Genomic DNA, 20,516 nt, shown 5'->3' on the forward strand with positions numbered 1-20,516 from the left:
CTCAAACGCAACCTCCGTTCGGCGAACCGCGACCGTTTCACTCATCTCTAATCTCAACCAACAATTGAACAGCGGGTGCCTCCTCAGTGTACATTCCCTCCACTGCTTACGAAAGTGCATGTGTTACCTGCACATTGGCAATTCGTCTGGATGGCACTAAAGTCCAACCTTTATTAATTTCTAAGGTCAAGAAGGATAAGATTGAACGTGTGTCAGGCATATTTATTCTTGAAACTGAAAAAGCCTGGGCCACGCAAGCAATTATGAGGAAGTGGGTTGACTTAATACTGCCACATGTTATGCGAGGGAGACAAAGAGGTCTGCTAGCCTGGGATGCAGCCAGCACACACCGCGCTAAAGATATCAAGACATTTCTTCATGACAGAAACGTAGATCAAATAATGATTCCCGCAGGAATGACGGCCTATCTCCAGACTCTGGATATTGCGGTAAACAAGCCATTCAAGGACAATTTGCGCGTGGAAATCAATGACTACATTGAAAACAGAATGGAGAGATATCAGCATGGAAACTTTGTTAAACCTAAACTGCATGAGGTTGTGACTTGGGTGAAAAACTCATGGGACTAAATCACTGACAGTTGCATTGCAAATGCACTACGAGCAGCGACCTGGACAAGAGGAGCTCATTTAAGGACAATGCTATTGCCAAACCTGAGAGATTTGGGCCAATGATTCTGAAAGAAATGGAGTCACAAGAAATTCACCAAACAATTGAAAGATTGGATTGTTATGATGATGTTCCAGAAGATGATGACATGACTGTCACTGAATAAATCTTGCATTGTGTTGTTACATATTGTGATCAATAAATGTGCCATAGATGGTTGTACATGGAAGTAATGGCAGTAAAACATTCTTGATAGGGTTCACGGTTTGTCTGGTTCTGCTGGTTTGTGATAACTACTGTACAGCATATAATAAAGTTTCATTTTTTTTGTTCATCAATGATTGTGAATTTTTCTTCTTGGAAAAATAAGACATCCCCTGAATATAAGATCAGTGCATTTTTGGGAGCAAAAATTAATATAAGACACTGTCTTATTTTCGGGGAAACAGGGTATATAATCACATAGGACGACACAATGACCGCAACGTTTAGGAAATTGTTTGTTGTTCTCCAATTTTAATCTCCACTTTATATAATAGAATACAGCAAATGTGTTCAATGCCACTTATGAATAAATATCAAAAAGAAAATAAGAGGCAAAAACATAACTTTTAATCAAAGTATGTGAAAGACCTAACACTTAGGCCAATGTAACCATAAGCATCCCCGACTGCTATCAGGATATAAGGCGTGGATAACACATGGAAACACAATCTATATATATTTTTCTTTTTGTTTGTTTTTTGTTTGTTTCGTTTATTATATTTGTGGCAGCCCTGAGGGGCTCTCTCTTGTGTGGCGTGGTCTACGCCTTAGGCTAGGTTCACGCTTCCGTTGTTTTGCTTTAGTCACAATCCGTCGCCTTGAGGAATTACGGTATCCTGCAAAATATTTTGCAGGAATCCAATTTTTCCCCATAGACTTCTATTAGCGACGGATTGCGACTGATGACCCTGCGTTGCAGCCGCTGCGTCGCGGTCAGTCATTTTTTGACTGACCGCCGGGCTGGAGTAACGCAGAATGTAACGTTTTTTGAGCAGCGCAATCTGTAGGATTTCTCTGCACATGCGTTCTCTGGCTCCCTGCACACGTAACCAGGATACACATCGGGTTACTAAGCAATGCGCTTTGGTTAGTTACCTGATATTTACACTGGTTATGTAAGCAGGGAGCCAGCACTGAGCGGTGTATGCTGGTAACCAAGATAAATATCGGGTTACCAAGCAAAAAGTGCTTTGCTTATACCCGATATTTACCCTGGCTGTACACGGAGCCCGACACTTCACCGCTCGGCTCCGCCCCCTCCCGCACTCAGCATGTTTATACACACACACTCATTCACACAGACACTCACACACTCACCTGTCCTGCAGTCCCCGCGGCACTGACGTCCTCAGCGCCACGGCCCCGCTCGGCTCCACCCACCACGAACTCCGCCCCCTCGCGCTCCGCCCCCCGAACACAATGGAGTCCGACAATGAAATTCTGTTAATTTTCATCCGTTGTACAACGCATCAGTCACATGCGTCATGCGACGCATGTGACTGATGCAAAACAACGGAAATGTGAACCTAGCCTTATATCCTGATAGCAGTCGGGGATGCGTATGGTTACATTGGCCTAAGTATTAGGTCTCTTCTATACTTTTATTAAAAGTTATGTTTTAGCCTCTTATTTGCTTTTTGATATCCACTTTATATAATGCGAGACATTCATACACTGCAAGCGACTCCCAGTGGGCCGAGCACCGAGCACCGAACACCGAGTATATCCAAGCACAAAGCACCGAGCACCGAGTATATCCGAGCACAGAGCACAGCGCTGCTCCCTCCAGTGGTCACATTGATAAGGCACCCAAACTCCAAAAACGAATATTTTTTTTGTTAAGTCTGGGTTCACTACAAACACCGAACAATAATGTCCAGAACCGGTCATGTCTACCCCTGACCCCACACATAACCGTCCCCTCATCCAGAGCCCTGCATACGCTGAGGAGCTGATCATGTGACCCCCTGACTCCTCCCCTCCATGTGACATCATCACAGGTCCTGTAAGCACAGAGCAGCCATATATCTAGTGTGCGGCTCTGCAGGTGGCGGTGTGTGGAGATTCCCCATTACTGGGGCAGGTGGCATTAACCCCTTCAGCTCTGAGACTTTCTTGGTGTTTTTCTCTCGCTAATTTCTATTAATCGTGAGGTTTTTGTTCCTTTTTCTCTGATAGATACAAACGCCCCAACTATGAGAGGCCGGAAGTGAGGAAACCCGTCTGCCCTCAGTCCTCGCCCCTTTCTGCCCTCAGTCCTCGCCCCTTTCTGCCCTCAGTCCTCGGCCCCTTTCTACCCTCAGTCCTCGGCCCCTTTCTGCCCTCGGTCCTCGACCCCTTTCTACCCTCAGTCCTCGGCCCCTTTCTGACCTCAGTCCTCGGCTCCTTTCTGCCCTCAGTCCTCGGCCCCTTTCTGCCCTTAGTCCTCGGCCCCTTTTTGTCCTCGGTCCTCGGCCCCTTTCTGCCCTCGGTCCTCGGCCCCTTTCTGCCCTCGGTCCTCGGCCCCTTTCTGCCCTCACACAGTATAATGTTCCCCCAGAATGTTCTCATTTTATGTTTCCCTTTATTATCTCCAGTAATTGTATTATTACAGCGGATTCTTTATGATGTTACATCGTCATCTTCTCCCCATTCAGGTCCCTACAATATCGGATCCTCTCAGTGAAGATCTTTTATAGAAGAGAATTCTCCTGATTGCCCCGTGAAGGATGGATATGGACAGGGACAAGATGGCGGAGAGGATATTACACCTCACCCTAGAGATCCTCTTCCGGCTTACTGGAGAGGTGAGAGATTCTGATGACGTCACATTACATCATTCTTATCTATGGGAATAACAGATGGACAGAACTGGAGAGGTGAGGACTCTGGAAATGTCTGTAGTGAGATTTATTACTGTGTCTCTCCATAACCAGGATTACACAGTAGTGAAGAAGACCTCTAGTGAGCGCTGTCAGGCCCCTGTGTCTGAGGGATGGGGAAGACCCCTGAGCCCAATCACGGGGCCTCCACCTCACCCCCCGATACATGAGGACATCAATGACCAGAAGATCCTAGAACTCACCTACAAGATGATTGAGCTGCTGACTGGAGAGGTGACACTGCTGGGAATGCTGGGACATTATACAGTAACGCTATGAAGGGATCGGGGGTGACGGTATCATTGTATGTGTCAGGTTCCTATAAGGTGTCAGGACGTCACCGTCTATTTCTCCATGGAGGAGTGGGAGTATTTAGAAGGACACAAAGATCTGTACAAGGACGTCATGATGGAGGATCCCCAGCCCCTCACATCACCAGGTAATAGACAGGACTAAATACACACGGCCTATAATTATCTGTATGTAAGGAATGAATTCAGTCCCTGTATGTGTCTCCTCCAGGTCTATCCAGTAAGAGGACAACACCAGAGAGATGTCCCCGTCCTCTTCTCCCACAGGACTGTAAACAAGAAGATCCCGATGTTCCTCAGGATGTGTTTCCTCCAGCTCTATCCTGTAAGAGATATCTACTCATGAACTTTCTGCACTAATTTTGTGGTTACATTTTTAGACTTTCTGCTCTGTTTTTTTTCAGCTGTATTTTCTTTGCTTCTGCTTCTTCTGCAGTTTGTTTCTAGTGCCTTCTCTATGTTATGAAGGCAACCCAAAGACCTTCAGTGGGTTCATGAATACCCTGTTTCCCCGAAAAGACGACCTACACCAAAAATAAGACCTAGCACGATTTTATGGGATTTTTGGAGAATGCTTGAAATATAAGCCCTACTAAAAAAAAAACCTAGTTAGTCAGGGCCAGCATTGGAAGGAGTCAAATTACGCAATTTATCAGGAACCCCACTCTCTTAGTGACCCCATCAGTTGTATTCTAAGGTTGATTGTATAAGAATATAAGCCCGCAAGGGCAGGGCCCTCTTCCCTCTGTACTAGTCTGTCTACTGTAACTTGTGTATGTATTCTGTATGTAACCCCCTTCTCATGTACAGCACCATGGAATTAATGGTGCTCTATAAATAAATAAAAAATAATAATAATAATAAGAAGAAGAACCTTTGATGACTTCAAAGTCATGTGACAGGATGTAACCAAAGGTCTCTTAATTGCAGCAGTCTAAACTGACCAGGACACAAGCTGGCATGCAGGACTGGTATTATGGGAAAGGGTGAGCAAATTGGAATTGTGCGACTTTTGTAGGTTGGCCAGAAGAAGGGTGTGAAGCTACTGTGTCACGGGCGGAGAGGGGTTTTCGGGAATGCCGCTCGCCTTGGGAGATCACTGGCGCTCGGGTCCAGTGCTTCCGCTCCTCGGTGGCTCGAGTGGGGCCGGACTCGGGGCTCGAGCAGCGCCTCCTCGCCCACGAGTGAAAAGGGGAGGTTTGGTGGTGGGATGTCGGTTGTGACGCCACCCACGGGATTGTGGTGATAGTGGGTGTGACGACATGGACACCCAATGCCTCTCATGGGTTAAAGTTTCTTAACATTCAGCCAGACGTATTGTTCTTATGTGTGCTAAGTCATGTTTGCTTAGCTATTGTTTCTCCAGACCCTTCCAGTAATCATTGTATTGTAGTTGTGTATTGCTAATGTATTTACCTTAGTAGTCATTGTCTAGTCTGTGCATTCCAGACTACATGTATACCCTCAGTCTTTCTGTAGACATCATTTGGATGAACATTGTCCATGCAGCTTGAGGTTCATCCAATGGGAGAGGCGATCTTGTCCAACCAATCGATGAGGACGCAGTGTGCCCAGAGGGAGGGCTGTGGCTATAAGAGAGGATTTCTTTAAGCCACCAGGTTGATGAAGGTTGATGGATGCTTATGGATCCAGTCTAAGCTCTTAGTAGCTGACTAGAGGATCAGGATATCTTGTGGCTTCAATCTAGGGACTCCGGTTCCGGTTGGAGATCATATCCCCAGTCTAGGAATTTCGACTCCGGCTGCCAGGATTATATCATCATACCAGGACTACCTAAGGATGACACTCAGGTTGGGACAGTTCAGTCACCTGGAACAGACTTTGCAGACCTCAGACAGCTTCCTAAATCTGGCATTATTCCTTTCTCGGTGGGTGCCCGCCAAAAGCGGGGTGCTGCTGGATTGGAGCAAATAGCCCTGGGACCTCTGAGGCATGGACATTCTAAATCCCTGGTGAGCCAGCAGAAGGGTGAGACTCTGTTGCCTGTTACATTTGTGTGTTTTGCTGGTTATGTGTTATGTGCCGTTAATTGTTTGGGGATCCAAGAAAGTCTAATTATTGTGGTTCCCTCACCCTGTGTTGTCTGAGTAGTGTTCCACCCTCAGTTAAGGAGGCCGGCATTCAGTTGGGATGAGCCCTGAGCCACGTTGTCTTTCTGAAGGCGGCGGGTTTTAGTGGACGAGAGCACCCACTGAGCCCCGTGTCTCCACAATTGGTGGCAGCAGTGGGATACTACTCAGCCTAGTTTATCCAGGGAGCTGCAGAGGACTGGTGTTCATGGACACCGTCAAGGGCTCAACAACCAGGGAGGCACATAAGCATACCTAGCAGGCCTTAGGGGAGGCACTCAGGTTTCGGACACTGCCATGTCCAACCCCACCAGCTCAGCCATGGGACAAGGACCAGAGAGGAGTTACGACCGCAGCAGTAAATGGATGCTACAGGATCTATGCCAGAGGCGAAAGATTATCTACTGGAACACTGAAACTCGGTCAGACTTGATTCAAAAATTAGTCCGTTGGGATGCCCAGAATGATGCAGGGGACGATGAGGATCCTGCCGATTTTGACCCGGAGGATTTAATCTATGTGCCACATCATGGATCTAGTGACAATCGGGAATCAACTTGGTCCAAAATGGCCCAAGCCACAGCGTTGTTGACTGCATTGGGGCCTAAATACTCAAGAGAAGAGAGGGCTTAGGTTCTGGAATATGTTTATGGAGTTCCAGCTGCCGTACTGCCAGCACCAGCTGCTCGAGAAGGATGGTCCCGCTGCCCAGCAGAAGCTGCACCAAAACAAAGAGGCCGCATGCTTGGAGCCCGTCTGCCACTCCAACCAGTCGACATATGCCGAGATGAACCAACGAGACCTGAGGAATGCTACTCCCAAGAAACACCAATGAGGAAGTGGTTTATCCAGTCCACACCCTACGGCAGGCCGGACACCGTACACCAGCCAACCTCCATCCCCACATCCAGACGGTCAAGGTCGGTGATATACAGGCTCAGGGACTTCGGGACATTGGATCTTTTATCACTCTGGTAAGCCCAGTTATTGTTTCCCCAGAAGACCCTTTACCAGATTCCCAATTACCCATCTCCCTGGCTGAGGGTCAGCGCTCAGACGTCCCTCTGGCATGTGTGCAGTTGGACCTAAGGACCGACCAGGGAAAGGTCGAGGTGGAGCTTGTGGATAGCCTCCCCACACCTGGTATTTTGGGGACCAACCAGGAAGCGATCGATGTGGGACTTGTGAACAGTCTCCCTATACCTGTCATTGTGGAGACTGACCAGAGCAAGGCTGATGTGGAGCTTATGGACACCGTCCCCACACCAGTTACTTTGGGGTCTGACCAGGAAGAGGTCCATATGGAGTTTATGGACAGCCTCCCCACACCTGTTGTTTCGGGGACTAGCCAGGAGGAAGTTGAAGTGGGGTTCATAGATGGCCCCACCAAGCCTGTTGTTTCGGATACCACTCAGAGGGAAGTGAAAGTGGGGCTTGGGGATTACCTGCTCACACCAGTCATTTTGGAGAATGACCTAGGACAAGGACTATCCAGTCAGTTTGAAGCAGCCATCACCCACTTCCAAGCCAAGCAGGACCCTGATGTGGATCTTTCTAACATCTTTTCCAAGGATAATTTACATTCCCAGTCTCCAGCATCCACTTCTGAGCCAAGAACCGTGAGTAAGCCTAACCACACTGTGGCTACTGACTGGTAGAAGATTAATAGTAAGAAATGTATGCAAGTTCAACTCATGGACCCCACCTTAGGTGGGCACCACCGCTGCTGGTGATCGGGGTTCCCGGGAGCGATGGCGGGGAGCAGCTGAGGTGTTGGCCCCTCCGTGGGTAGGGGCTGTTGGTCCCGGGGCCCCGGTTGGGAGGGTTGGAAGTCGGTGGGTAGGGGATAGGTGCAGGTGTCGATGCGAGGAGGCAGCGCGGCTGCGGGGTCAGCGTTAAGGTGCAGAGCTGTGCCGGATGGCACTGGTGTACTCACTCAGGCAGTCAATAACAGAGTCTCTGGTAAACCAAACGGCTGGATGGAGGGGGCCCACAGTTGGCTGCGGCGTCTTCACTCTCCCCGGACGGGTTGGTGGCGGCTGTCTTTTCCTGCACCTGTATGTATGTGTTTGACCCCCTATGGATTCCCATGGGTGGTCCGCTCCCCGGCTTGTACGTGTCGGGAGAGCCCGTTTTGCCCGCAGGCGCTGGCCCTTGGATCTCTGGCCGTTGGCGGTGGCTCTTATCCGGACGGGTTGGGCGGTTGCCTTCTGACGGGACTTGGGTGGGAATGAACCCCTGAGGTCCAGACCGCAATCAGAGAATTTGACCTTTACGACGGCTTCCGAGCCTAGTCGGGGTCTGAGTACCCTGCCTTGGTGCTTAGCTTCACTCCGCTCCCCGATTCGGTACCGGCGGGCCACCGCCCGACCCCGGTCCTACGGTTCCACAGACATCCACTAACTCCTGCAGACGGCCACCACCGTCTGCCGATCTTGCTGATGGTGCCTGGGCTCCGACCCAGACACGCACAGTCTCTTACTCCTCTCAACTCCTCACTCCACCCACTCCTGAACTCAACTGCCCTGAACTAACTGCTTTTCCCGCCTCCAGGACTGTGAACTCCTCGGTGGGCGGGGTCAACCGCCTGGCTCCGCCCCACCTGGTGTGGACATCAGGCCCTGGAGGGAGGCAACAAGGGTTTTTGGGTTGACCGGTGTTTCCTACCAGTGGAGGGTGTGTGTGTGTGTGGGATGTTCTACTGTGACCCCTGGGGTCCAGGGCGTCACAGTCCCCCTTGGTAAAACGCAGACCGTCCGCGGGCTGCCCGTCCATCACCGGTTTTATTTTTTTTTCTGAAAAAGATAAATAACAAAAACAACAAACAAACAGTAGGCATATGTTTTAAATCTTCCCTGACGGGAGGCACTTGCTTAAACGTTACTAACGGTAAAACATTTTTAATAACAACCGACGGGTCTCGGTTCTTCCGCTTTCCCTCCCAAACAACCTCAACCTTGATGCTGCCCCTAAGAAACGGGCAGCACCCCTCTTCCCCAGTCCGGAAGCAGGAACCTGGTTCAGGTCGCCCAAGCGGGAATGGTTACGGTACAGTTTTCCGCACCCGGTAAACACTCAGGGGGCCCCTCATCCAGGGGGACCCCTGACCCCGGCGGACGGTCACCGGAACTCAGCCCGGAACTATTTACAAGCCCACAAGTTCGTGGGTGGCCTGCAAGTTCTCGGCCATGTTCATGAGTAGTTCCTCATGCGGTACGGGGACTTAACGGTTTCAAACGGAAACAACACCAGTCCCAACGGGGGACAACAGTTCTTTTTGCAAATCAGGTGAGAATCTCGGATGATTAGTGCTCATTCATTCGGATATTTACACAACATACGGCACCCCTAAATGGCAGTTTCCCTATATCTAAGCGGGGGTCTACCTAGGTTGGGACGTGTGGACCTTCTGGGCACAATGTCGTCATTGGGGGGCACTGGGACAGAGGAGACAACTGGTTCCTCTTCCCGTCTGTCGGGTGTGGCAGGTGGAGGCCTACGGGGGCGTGGTATAGGTGCATCCCTGGGCACTGGTTCAAGCGGTTCACTGGCGGTTACTTCCGTTTCCACTTCTTCCACGGGTTGTGGGAACATTATCACCGGAATAATCACCGCGCCATTCTGCATAGGCCAGTCTACTGGGAAGTCGCCCATCACTATGTGGATCACCACTTTCTTCTCTCCGGTCGGTACGGGGGCTGGGACTTCATTTGCCGCTCGTAAGGGGTGTGGTCATCTCTTCAGGTGGTCCCTGGAAACTGTAGCCGTGGTTTTTCCCTGGTCGCGACTAATCTGATAAGTCTTCTCGTTCTCCCAACCAGTGGGCTGTATGACATACGGGGTTCTTATCATCAAGCTTATGGGTTCTCCTCTTCCGTTTCAACATGGTATCCCCAGGCTCAAAGGGGACAGCAGGAGCCCGTCTGTTGAAGCGTTGTTCCTGTTTTTCTCAGCTCTGACGCAGATTCTTTTCCACATATTCCTGAATCCGTCGGTACTGCGCCCGCCGCTTGGTATCCCAGCTTGCAGTGGAGGGAAGAGCCTCCGGGGCATCCAGGCCCATCTCCAGGTCCACCGGCAGCCGGCCTGGTCGGGCCCTGATCAGATACGCGGGAGTACACTTGGTAGAACTACAGGGAATGTTGTTGTACTTGTCTACCAGGTCAGGCAACTTCTCCGGCCACAGGTTTCGTTCTTCCAACGGTAGTGTCTTCAGTAGGCCCAGGACCAAGTGATTCATCTTTTCACACATCCCATTGGTTTGGGCATGGTACGGTGTGGTCCTGATTTTCTTGCATCCATACAACTGGCAAAACTCCTGGAACACCTCTGCTTCAAAGGCCGGACCCTGATCCGTGAGCACTCTCTCCGGGTACCCATGCGGTCGACAGAAGTAGGCCTGGAATGCTCTAGCTGCGGTACGGCCTGTCAGATCTTTAACTGGAACAACCACCAGGAACCGTGAGTAGTGGTCTACGATGGTTAGGGCATAGGTATACCAATTCGACTGGGTGTGAGCTTGACATGGTCCAGGGCGACCAATTCCAGCGGTTGATGGGTGATGATCGGCTGTAGGGGGGCTCTCTGGCTCACTTTGTCCCTTCTTCTCAGTGTACAGGGACCATACTCTCGACACCAGGCCTCCACAGACTCCCGCATCCGACTCCAATAGAACTGTTCCCTCAGCAACATCTCCAGCTTCTTCCACCCAAAGTGTCAAGCGCCATCATGGTACACCTGTAAGACCTTGGGCACGCTGGCCTGGGGGACCACCAGCTGGCGAATCTTCTCATGAGTTTTTGGGTTGATCAGCTTCCCTTGATGCAGGTATAGCTGGGCTCTTTCTTTCCACAGCCGCTGGGCTTCAGAGGGAGCTGAGGGATCCATTTTAGAGGAGCCCTTTGCAATCATGGTCTTAACCAACTGGACGGCTGGTGCCTGGTCCTCGGCTTCCTGCTATCCCTGACTGGGCAGTGGGTCCAGGTTTCCTTGTTGCTTATGGACACAAAGTTTTTCAGCTGGTGGCTGGTGGAACGCGGGCAACTAGATTTCCTCGAGGTCGTCATCTCCCGACCCGCCATCAGGTAGGTGGGGCATCCGGGATAACGCGTCCGCGTTGGTGTTCTTGCGGCCGGCTCTGTATTTGATAGTGAAGTCATAGTTGGACAGCCGAGCCACCCACCGCTGTTCCAGCGCACCTAGCTTGGCCGTATCCAGATGGGTCAACGGATTGTTGTCCGTGTAGGCAGTGAATTTCGCTGCCGCGAGGTAATGCCTAAACCGTTCGGTGATTGCCCACACCAGGGCTAGGAATTCAAGCTTGAAGGAGCTGTAATTCTCAGGGTTTCTTTCTGTGGGCCGGAGTTTTCTGCTGGCATAGGCGATCACTTTCTCTTTCCCGTTCTGGACCTGGGACAAGACCGCCCCCAGGCCCACATTGCTGGTATCGGTGTAAAGGATGAACGGGAGGCCGTAGTCGGGATATGCCAGAATTTCTTCTCCTGTCAAGGCTGACTTCAGTTGGTGAAAGGACTCCTCATGCTTCTCTTCCCACACAAACGGGGGTCCGGGGACCCTACCACTCTTGGTCTGTCCCACGAGGAGGTCTTGCATTGGTGCCGCCATCTTCGTGTATCCCTTGATGAAGCGGCGGTAGTAGCCCACCAGGCCCAGGAACTCCCTCACCGTGGTCGGCCGTGGCCAGTCTTGGATAGCGGTAACCTTCTCAGGGTCTGGGGCGACACCTTCTGCACTCACCACGTGTCCGAGGGTTTCAGCTTCATCCCATACTTAGCAAGGGACACGAACACTTCCGCCAGGTGCTCCAGGTGAGCTTTGTATGTCTGGGAATACACGATTACGTCATCCAGGTACAGTAAGACAGTTTCGAAATTAAGATGTCCCAGGCAGCACTCCATAAGCCGTTGGAAGGTCCCAGGGGCATTGCACAGCCCAAACGGCATGCTGTTGAACTCGCAGAGTCCCATGGGGGTGCCAAATGCAGTCTTCTCACGATCTTCTGGCGCAACCGCCACCTGCCAGTATCTGCTGATAAGGTCAAGAGTAGAGAAATAGTTAGCAGCTTTCAGCTCAGCCAGCGACTCTTCAATACGGGGGAGAGGATAGGCGTCCTTATGCGTTATTTGATTGATCTTCCGGTAATCTACACACATTCTCAATGTGCCATCCTTCTTCTTCACCAGCACCAGTGGGGCTGCCCAGGGACTACAACTATCCCGTATGACCCCTGCCTCTTTCATGTTCCTCAACATGTCCTTAGCGCATTGATAGTGTGCTGGTGGGATGGGACTATACCTTTTGCTTGATGGGTGGATGTATGCCCGTGGGGATATGGTGTTGAACCCCTCTAATCCTTCCGAAGTCTAGCGGGTGTTTACTGAAAACCTGCTCATACTCTCGCACTACCCTGTATACCCCCTCTTTGTGATGCATTCAGTGCCTACATCTAAAGGGGGCTTTACACGCTACGATATCGATAATGTTTTATCGTTGGGGTCACGTTGTTAGTGACGCACATCCGGCGTCATTAACGATATCGCAGCGTGTGACACTGACCAGCGACCTTAAGCGACCTCAAAAATGGTGAAAATCGTTCACCATGGAGAGGACGTCCCAAACTCAAAAATCGGTAAGGGTTTTTTTTCGTTGTTGTTCATCGCTCATGTGGCAGCACACATCGCTGTGTGTGACACCGCAGGAGCGAGGAACGTCTCCTTACCTGCCGCCGGCCCCAATGTGGAAGGAAGGAGATGGGCGGGATGTTACGTCTTGCTCATCTCCACCCCTCCGCTTTGATTGACCGGCCGCTTAGTGACGTTGCGGTGATGTCGCTGTGATGCCGAACGTCCCTCCCCCTTGAAGGAGGGATTGTTCGGCAGTCACAGCGACGACGCCGACCAGGTAAGTACGTGTGACGCTGCCGTAACGATAATGTTCGCTACGGCAGCGATCACAAACAATCTCATGCGCGATGGGGGGGTACTTACACGCTCGATATCGCTAGAAATTGCTAGCGATATCGCTACCGTGTAAAGCCCCCTTAAGTCCTGGCACCACTCCTCTAGTTGTTCGGGGGGTGTACAGCTATTGGTGGGGGGTGCAGAGGTAGAAGGGATGGTTTCGTGGATGGCGTGGGGGTCTATGGTAAGCAGCTTAGCAATGGTAGCATAACGGGGAAGCCTAACTTCTTCCTCCCCACAATTCAGCACTCTCACAGGCACTCTCCCCTTCTTGACGTCAATCACCCCTCTGGCCGCCATCACCGTGGGCCAGTGTTCTGAAGGCGTGGGTTCCACCATCGCCGGGTAATCGCGCCCCTGGGGGCCTACTGCTGCCCTGCACCAAATCATCATCTCGGTCTCCTTGGTGGCACCACCAAAGGGGCCACATCCATCACCCGCACGCCACCAATCTCTCCGCCCATCAAGTTCACTTGCTGCCGATGCAGGAGGGCCCGGATCTCACGCTGGACTGCCCTCTGTCGGCCTCCTCCTGCAGTGGTGGACAACTGCTGCAACAGACTCAGCACTTCCCCCATACAATGCTCAGTTACATTAGTCCCTAAAATTACTTTTGGGTTACGGTCATTGGATTCATTCAACACCACAATCATCCCTTGATGTTTTAACATGGTATGTCCCACGGTCAGGGTCACTTCTTTGAAGCCCACCTGTGTCATAGGGAGCCCATTGGCCGCAATAATGGTCAGGCTGTCATCAGGAGGGGCAAGTTCACTATCGTCCCAATACCGCTGGTACAATGTATATGGCATAGTGGTTACCTGTGATCTGGTGTCCAATAGGGCCATGGTCGGGATGCCATCTACCGCCAGGGGGATGATGGGGCGGCCTCCAACGTACCGGTCTCGCCAATCAGTAGGGCCGTTAGGGTCTACTCCTGAGGATTGGCCCTTGGCCCCAGGGGTTGCTCGTTTAACGGGCATCGTCGGGAGTAGTGACCAGGCTTGCTGCACCTGTAACAAGTAGAGGGTCCATACCGCTGATCGATGATACTTCTCCGCTGCATCCAGGGAACGTCCTCCGGGCTGTCGGCAAGTTGGATCTTCTCCGGGGCTTGACTCTCGTCGGAAGCTGGAGGGCGACGAGGATCCGGGCGAGGTCTCCATCCATGCGGCGGACTTGCGCGGCCAGCTCTTCCATCAGTCCACCGGACGCTGCAGGGGCCGGCAGAGCCAGAAGGGGGGTTGCTACCGAGACAGGAGCGGTTTCAGCCAGCCACGGGGCTGCATCAGGGGCATCAGGGCTTGGAGCTTGCAGGGCCTTGATGGCCCGCTCTTTTCAATATGGTAAAATCTAGGTCGGGATGCTCCAGGGCCCACAGTCGCAGCTGCTTGCGGTTCTCCGTGGATCCCTGCAGGAATTGTTCCACTAGCATCTTATTGCTGTCCACATCATTAATGGTGTCCACTCGTTTCAGCGTACGGAGGGCAGTGTGCAGGCGCAAGGCATAGTTTTGTATGTTATCTGCAGGTCGCTGTCGACATTGATAAAACTGCATCCGCAATTCAGCTTCCGTGCGGGTCTCGAAAGTGGCTTGGAGTTTTTAAAAAATGGTAGTCACTGAGGCCCGGTCCGCGTCGGTCCAGGTCTCCGTCTCCTGCTCAGCCACGCCGGTTAGCTGCCCTAGCACTACCGCCGCCCGCTGTCTGCCGGTCATGCCATACAGGTCAAGAACCGGGCTGATCTTTTTCCGGAACGCCTGCAAGGCATCAGGCTTCCCATCATATTGCGGCAGCCAGGTAGCACCAGGCACATAGGGCAGGGAGATCGGCATTACCTGGGCGATCGCGGGACCCACGCCCCCCCCCCCCCCGCGCGCGTCTGCGGCGAGGGCTGCCATATTACAATCTCCAGGCGCCGGGCGCGGTCGCTGGGCTATTTCATTAATGCCAGCTATAATTTACCTATACTGGTCTGGTGAGGTGTTGTGATCCAGACTTACAGGTAGTTGATGTGTATTATTGCTGTGAGCTGTTGTTGTTACGTGCAAAAACAGTGCAGGTCGAAAAAACCTAAAATAGTCTGGGTAAGCAGTATTGTTAATACATATATAATCAAATAGTTCCCCTATCAGGGTGAACCATAATTGCAATAATTCCCTTAAGGATAACCAGGAGGTACTTTCATCCCAGAGGACACAAACCTAAATAGTCTGGGTAACCACTCTATATTGTTAATACATATCAGATCAAGTAGTTCCCCAACTACTTGGTGATGGTGGTTTTATGGTTGGAGGGACAGTAAGGGACAGCCGCCGAGGAGCGGGGGCACCGAGTGTTAGGGTGTTTACACTCCGCTGGTAGGTAGGGGAAATTCATAGGGCTAGGATAGGCCCCCTTCCCCGCCTATATCCTCAAAATCGACATCTGGCGCACGTGTTCCCATTCACCCGCCCAACCACTTTTAAGTGGCTATTCCTCTTTTGACTGCACTGGCAGTTTTTAGTAAATGACTAATAAAAATTGATATTTTTAATATAGGAATTTCTTTATGGTTTTTTTAATCCAGAGGTTAGCAATAGCTTAGGGTCCCCTAGCGTGAGGGACAGTATAGGAGCCTCCTGTCCCTCATTATCCTGCAGTCACATTGTGACAATCAATTAGATTATTTACTGTAGCACATTCCAGAGAACTGGTGCTAGGAATGGGAGATCCGCATTAACAAAGATGTAACTCTTAAGGCCGCTTTACACGCTGCAACATCGCTAGCGATGTCGCTAGCGATAGCACCCGCCCCCGTCGTTTGTGCGTCATGGGCAAATCGCTGCCCGTGGCGAACAATATCGCAGGTAAGCGTCACACGAACTTACCTTCCTAACGAAGGGCGGCAAACAACCTCTTTTTTAAGGGGGCAGTTAGTGTGGAGTCACAGCGACATCACACAGTAGGCAACGATATTTTGAAAATGAACGACGTGTCAACAATCAACGATTTGATGAGTATTTGGGATCATTAGCGGTCGCTCGTAAGTGTCACACGCAACGACGTCGCTAACGAGGCTGGATGTGCGTCATGAATTCCGTGACCCCAGCGATATCTCGTTAGCGATGTTGTTACGTGTAACGGGGCCTTTAGATGTCGAAATTGGACAACAGATTCAGAATACATTTTTTCCTAATTTAATTTATGATATTCTGGTTTAAAAAAGTAAATGTACTTTCAAGATCATATCATTAAAAAATAATAACATTGTGTTTATTTTTAGCCGATGACTGTATTGGAAGTTCAGATGGAAATCAAATATCTTCAGAATTTAAAACAGATGGTGAAAGTATCACACATGATACATATGAAGAGCATGCTGCTGTCCCAGATATACCTCCAGTCCTTCCTCGGAAAGCTCTATCATCTGATCTTTTCAAACAAGTCCAAAATTCCGATTTATCACAGAATTGTCAGCAAAATAAAACTTACGGAAGGGATGTGGAACATGAAATGGCTCATACAAAGGAGAAACCATTTTCATGTTCAAAATGTGGGAAATGTTTTACCAAGAAATCACATCTTGTTAACCTTCAAAAAGTTCAGACACATGAAAATCCATTTTCATCTCCCCAATGTGAGAAATGTTTTGCTCGAAAATCAAACCTTATTGATTATCAAAAAAATCAGACTGGGAAGAAGCAATTTTTATGTTCAGAGTGTGGGAATTGTTTTAATTGGAAATCAGGACTTGTCCTGCATCAAAGATTTCACACAGGGGAGAAGCCATTTTCATGTTCAGAATGTGAGAAATGTTTCAACCAGAAATCAGATCTTGTTAGGCATCAAAGATCTTACACAGGGGAGAAATCATTTTTATGTTCAGAGTGTGGGAAATGTTTTATTCGGAAATCAGAACTTGTTATGCATCAAAGATCTCACACAGGGGAGAAACCATTTTCATGTTCAGATTGTGGGAAAGGTTTTACTCAGAAACCACACCTTGTTACACATCAGAAAAATCACACAGGAGAGAAGCCATTTTCATGTTCAGAATGTGGGAAATGTTTTAATTGCAAATTAGAACTTATCCGGCATCAAAGACTTCACACAGGGGAGAAGGCATTTTCATGTTCAGAGTGTGGAAAATGTTTTATTCAGAGATCACACCTTGTTAGACATCAGAAAATTCACAAAGGGGAGAAGCCATTTTCATGTTCAGAGTGTGGGAAATGTTTTATTCAGAGATCACACCTTGTTAGACATCAGAAAATTCACAAAGGGGAGAAGCCATTTTCATGTTCAGAGTGTGGAAAAGGTTTTAGTCAGAAATCAAACCTTGTTGGGCATCAAAGATTTCACACCGGGGAGAAGCCATTTTCATGTTCAGAGTGTGGGAAAGGTTTTAGTCAGAAATCAGACCTTGTTAGACATCAGAAAATTCACAAAGGGGAGAAGCCATTTTCATGTTCAGAGTGTGGGAAAGGTTTTAGTCAGAAATCAAACCTTGCTTCGCATCTGAAAATTCACACAGGGGAGAAGCCATTTTCATGTTCAGAGTGTGGGAAATGTTTTATTCAGAAATCAGACCTTGTTCGACATCACAAAATTCACACAGGTGAGAAGCCTGTGTGAAAAGGCTTCACCGTAAGTGGTTCTAACCATACAAGCAGTAGATATAAGCAGACTAGGTTTCAGCAATTCAGTAGCATTAGATCACATTCTACTGATCCTAGTGTGTCTTCTCCACTGCTAGCCAGTGTTGGAGACAATAGTTGACACAACATTGACCAAGCAACCCCTCTTGTATGGACCACTACGCCCCCTACAGTCCATGAGAAACACTCATCTCTTCCTCCTTCTATTGAGGTTATTAAAATACAGATTTCTTCTTCTATTGCTCCTATCACTACTAATACAATGCTTATGGGGGCAAATACTCTGTCCCCGGATGTTAATAAGGTTTTTGATACCAATACAGACAAATTCAACACTCATACACAACAGGATTTGGCTATCATTCAGACACAAATCGATAAATTAAGCAAAGAGAGATCTGTAGTTTCTTTGATGTCAGCTAACTCCAGCTCCTTTAAGGAGATTGGAATAGTTGACTCTGTATCTAAAGGCCCCATGAGTCTAACGATATGTCATCGGGGTCACGGAATTCATGATGCACATCCAGCGTCATTAGCGACGTCATTGCGTGTAACAGCTCCGAGCAAGTGTAAACGATCAAAAATACCTTATCGTTGATCGTTGACACGTCGTTCATTTTCAAAATCTCGTTGGTTGTTGTGGACGTAGGTTGTTCGTCGTTCCTGAGGCAGCACACATCGCTACGTGTGACACCCCGGGAACGACGAACAACAGCTTACCTGCGTCCTCCGGCAACGAGGTGGGCGTGTCGTTAATGCAGCTGTTCTCCGCCCCTCCGCTTCTATTGGTCGGCCGCTGTGTGACGTCGCTATGACGGCGCACGAACCTCCCCCTTAACGAAGAGGTTGTTCGCCGCCCACAGCGACGTCGCTAGGAAGGTAAGTACATGTGATGGGGCCTAGTGAAATTGTGTGCCACGGGCAGCGATTTGCCTGTGACACACAAACGACGGGGGCGGGTGCTTTAACGAGCAACATCGCTAGCAATGTCGCTGCGTGTAAAGCCCCCTTAAGCCTCTGGCATCTGATAGAAATATTAACCCTCTATTATCTAATACATGTAACAATACTTCATTTGATTTGCTTGATCTCACCATTCCTGATAATATAGAGGTTTTTATTGCAACCCCTGGTTCATCCTCTACACTACCTGATCATAATAAACTTATCACTATTGATAATTCCACTAGTGCTGCAACATTGGTGCTTTTTTTTACCCAAGGCCACCCCCGGTCAGAACACTGTGATAACCAATTATCTAACTCCCAAGTCGGTAAAAAAAAGCATTACAGAGGGACCAGAACTGGAGCCAAAACAAAGCAAAAAAGGGAAAAAAGTTCATCTGCTGGATGCTGAAATAAGACAAATAATATATTTCATCTTTCAGATTATACACCTACTACTGCTGAAATTTCTTTACTTAATAAGGGCCTTTCTTTTTGTCCCACTTTTAATATAAAACAATTTGATTTATTTACCGATCTACAGACATTTATTAGAAAATTGACTCTGCAGAGACACTATACCATTATGGCGGGTAGGGCGACATCCAATAGTGCACTTTTAGGTGATTCGGTCACCGATCAATTCTTACACACTGACCTTAGAAGGACCTCTAATTTTTATCCAACGGAAAGTAAAGGACACAATTTACACACATTCTGTGAAATGGTGCTTCAGGATTTCAACCTATTAAAAAGCCGATGCGGAAATGTTCCTTATAACTTATCCAGATTAGTGATGAGCGAGTACTAAAAAGCTCGGGTGCTCGAAGCTCGGGCCGAGCCTCCCAAGATACTCGTGTACTCGGCCCGAGCAACGAGCCCAATGTTATCCTATGGGAGACCCGAGTATTTTTGTGAAATGACCTCCCGGCAGCATGGAGAAACCCTAAAAATGGCACAAAAGTCTCAGAAGAGTGCTCAAATGACATGGCAACAGCATGGGGAAGACCCCTTGAAGCATTTATCACTCAAAAGTCACAGCTGTGAACAATTTTGTCCGCGTTTTACGCCATTTTTACGGACTCACCAGAAAACCTTTCAAAATGACCCCAAAATGATTTTTCATGGCGGAAATGTTAAGGGCACATACCCAATAGTGAGATAGAGCTGGTGTATGTTACTTTTTGAGATTAATACATGAAAGATTTTACGTGAAAACATTGTGTGGCACTCCGATGTCCCTGAGAAGAGACGTACATGAAGGCCTCTTGAGTCTAATGTGCCCATTTTGAGGAAGTGAGTCTTTGTAGTATTTTCCTTTGCCAGGGCAGTCCAAAATTGTGAGGTTCACCAATGCCCCTGCATACAGACGTGCATGATGGCCTGTAAACCTGAAGTGCCCATTGTAAGGAAGTGGGTCTATTGTAGTATAGCCCTTAGGCAGGGCAGCCAAAAATTGGGAGGCTCCACGTTGTCCCTGGGTAGAGACGTGCATGAGGGCCTCAAAACATTAAGTGTCCATTGTCAGGAAGTGGGTGTATTATAGTATAGCCCTTAGGCAGGGCAGCCAAAAATTGGGAGGCTCCACATTGTCCCTGGGTAGAGACGTGCATGATGGCCTCAAAACATTAAGTGTCCATTTTAAGGAAGTGGGTGTATTTCAGTATAGCCCTTAGGCAGGGCAGCCAAAAATTGGGAGGCTCCACATTGTCCCTGGGTAGAGACGTGCATGAGGGCCTCAAAACATTAAGTGTCCATTTTAAGGAAGTGGGTGTATTTCAGTATAGCCCTTAGGCAGGGCAGCCAAAAATTGGGAGGCTCCACATTGTCCCTGGGTAGAGACGTGCATGAGGGCCTCAAAACATTAAGTGTCCATTTTAAGGAAGTGGGTGTATTTCAGTATAGCCCTTAGGCAGGGCAGCCAAAAATTGGGAGGCTCCACGTTGTCCCTGGGTAGAGACGTGCATGAGGGCCTCAAAACATTGTTCCCATTGCAAAGGAGCGGGTCTCCTGTCG

At 49.3% G+C, this 20,516-nt stretch overlaps 1 protein-coding gene and 1 long non-coding RNA gene across 2 annotated transcripts in view; both read left to right on the plus strand.

The window, feature by feature from the left end:
- The window catches only part of LOC142258871 (uncharacterized), a 58,403-nt gene extending 39,615 nt beyond the window's left edge, over positions 1–18,788 (plus strand). The window contains exon 3 of the mRNA XM_075331441.1: positions 16,619–18,788. Within this exon, the coding sequence (XP_075187556.1) occupies positions 16,619–17,533 (915 nt within the window). The 3' untranslated portion in view covers positions 17,534–18,788. The remainder of the gene's footprint in view (positions 1–16,618) is intronic.
- LOC142258878 (uncharacterized) lies at positions 2,687–3,760 on the plus strand. Its single transcript, XR_012727896.1, has 3 exons — positions 2,687–2,823; positions 3,312–3,461; positions 3,591–3,760. It is a non-coding gene; the product is annotated as an uncharacterized LOC142258878 (long non-coding RNA).
- Positions 18,789–20,516: the final 1,728 nt, after the last annotated feature.

This window comes from Anomaloglossus baeobatrachus, assembly GCF_048569485.1.
Source record: "Anomaloglossus baeobatrachus isolate aAnoBae1 chromosome 5 unlocalized genomic scaffold, aAnoBae1.hap1 SUPER_5_unloc_15, whole genome shotgun sequence".
In the NCBI taxonomy this organism is placed as follows: Eukaryota; Metazoa; Chordata; class Amphibia; order Anura; family Aromobatidae; genus Anomaloglossus; species Anomaloglossus baeobatrachus.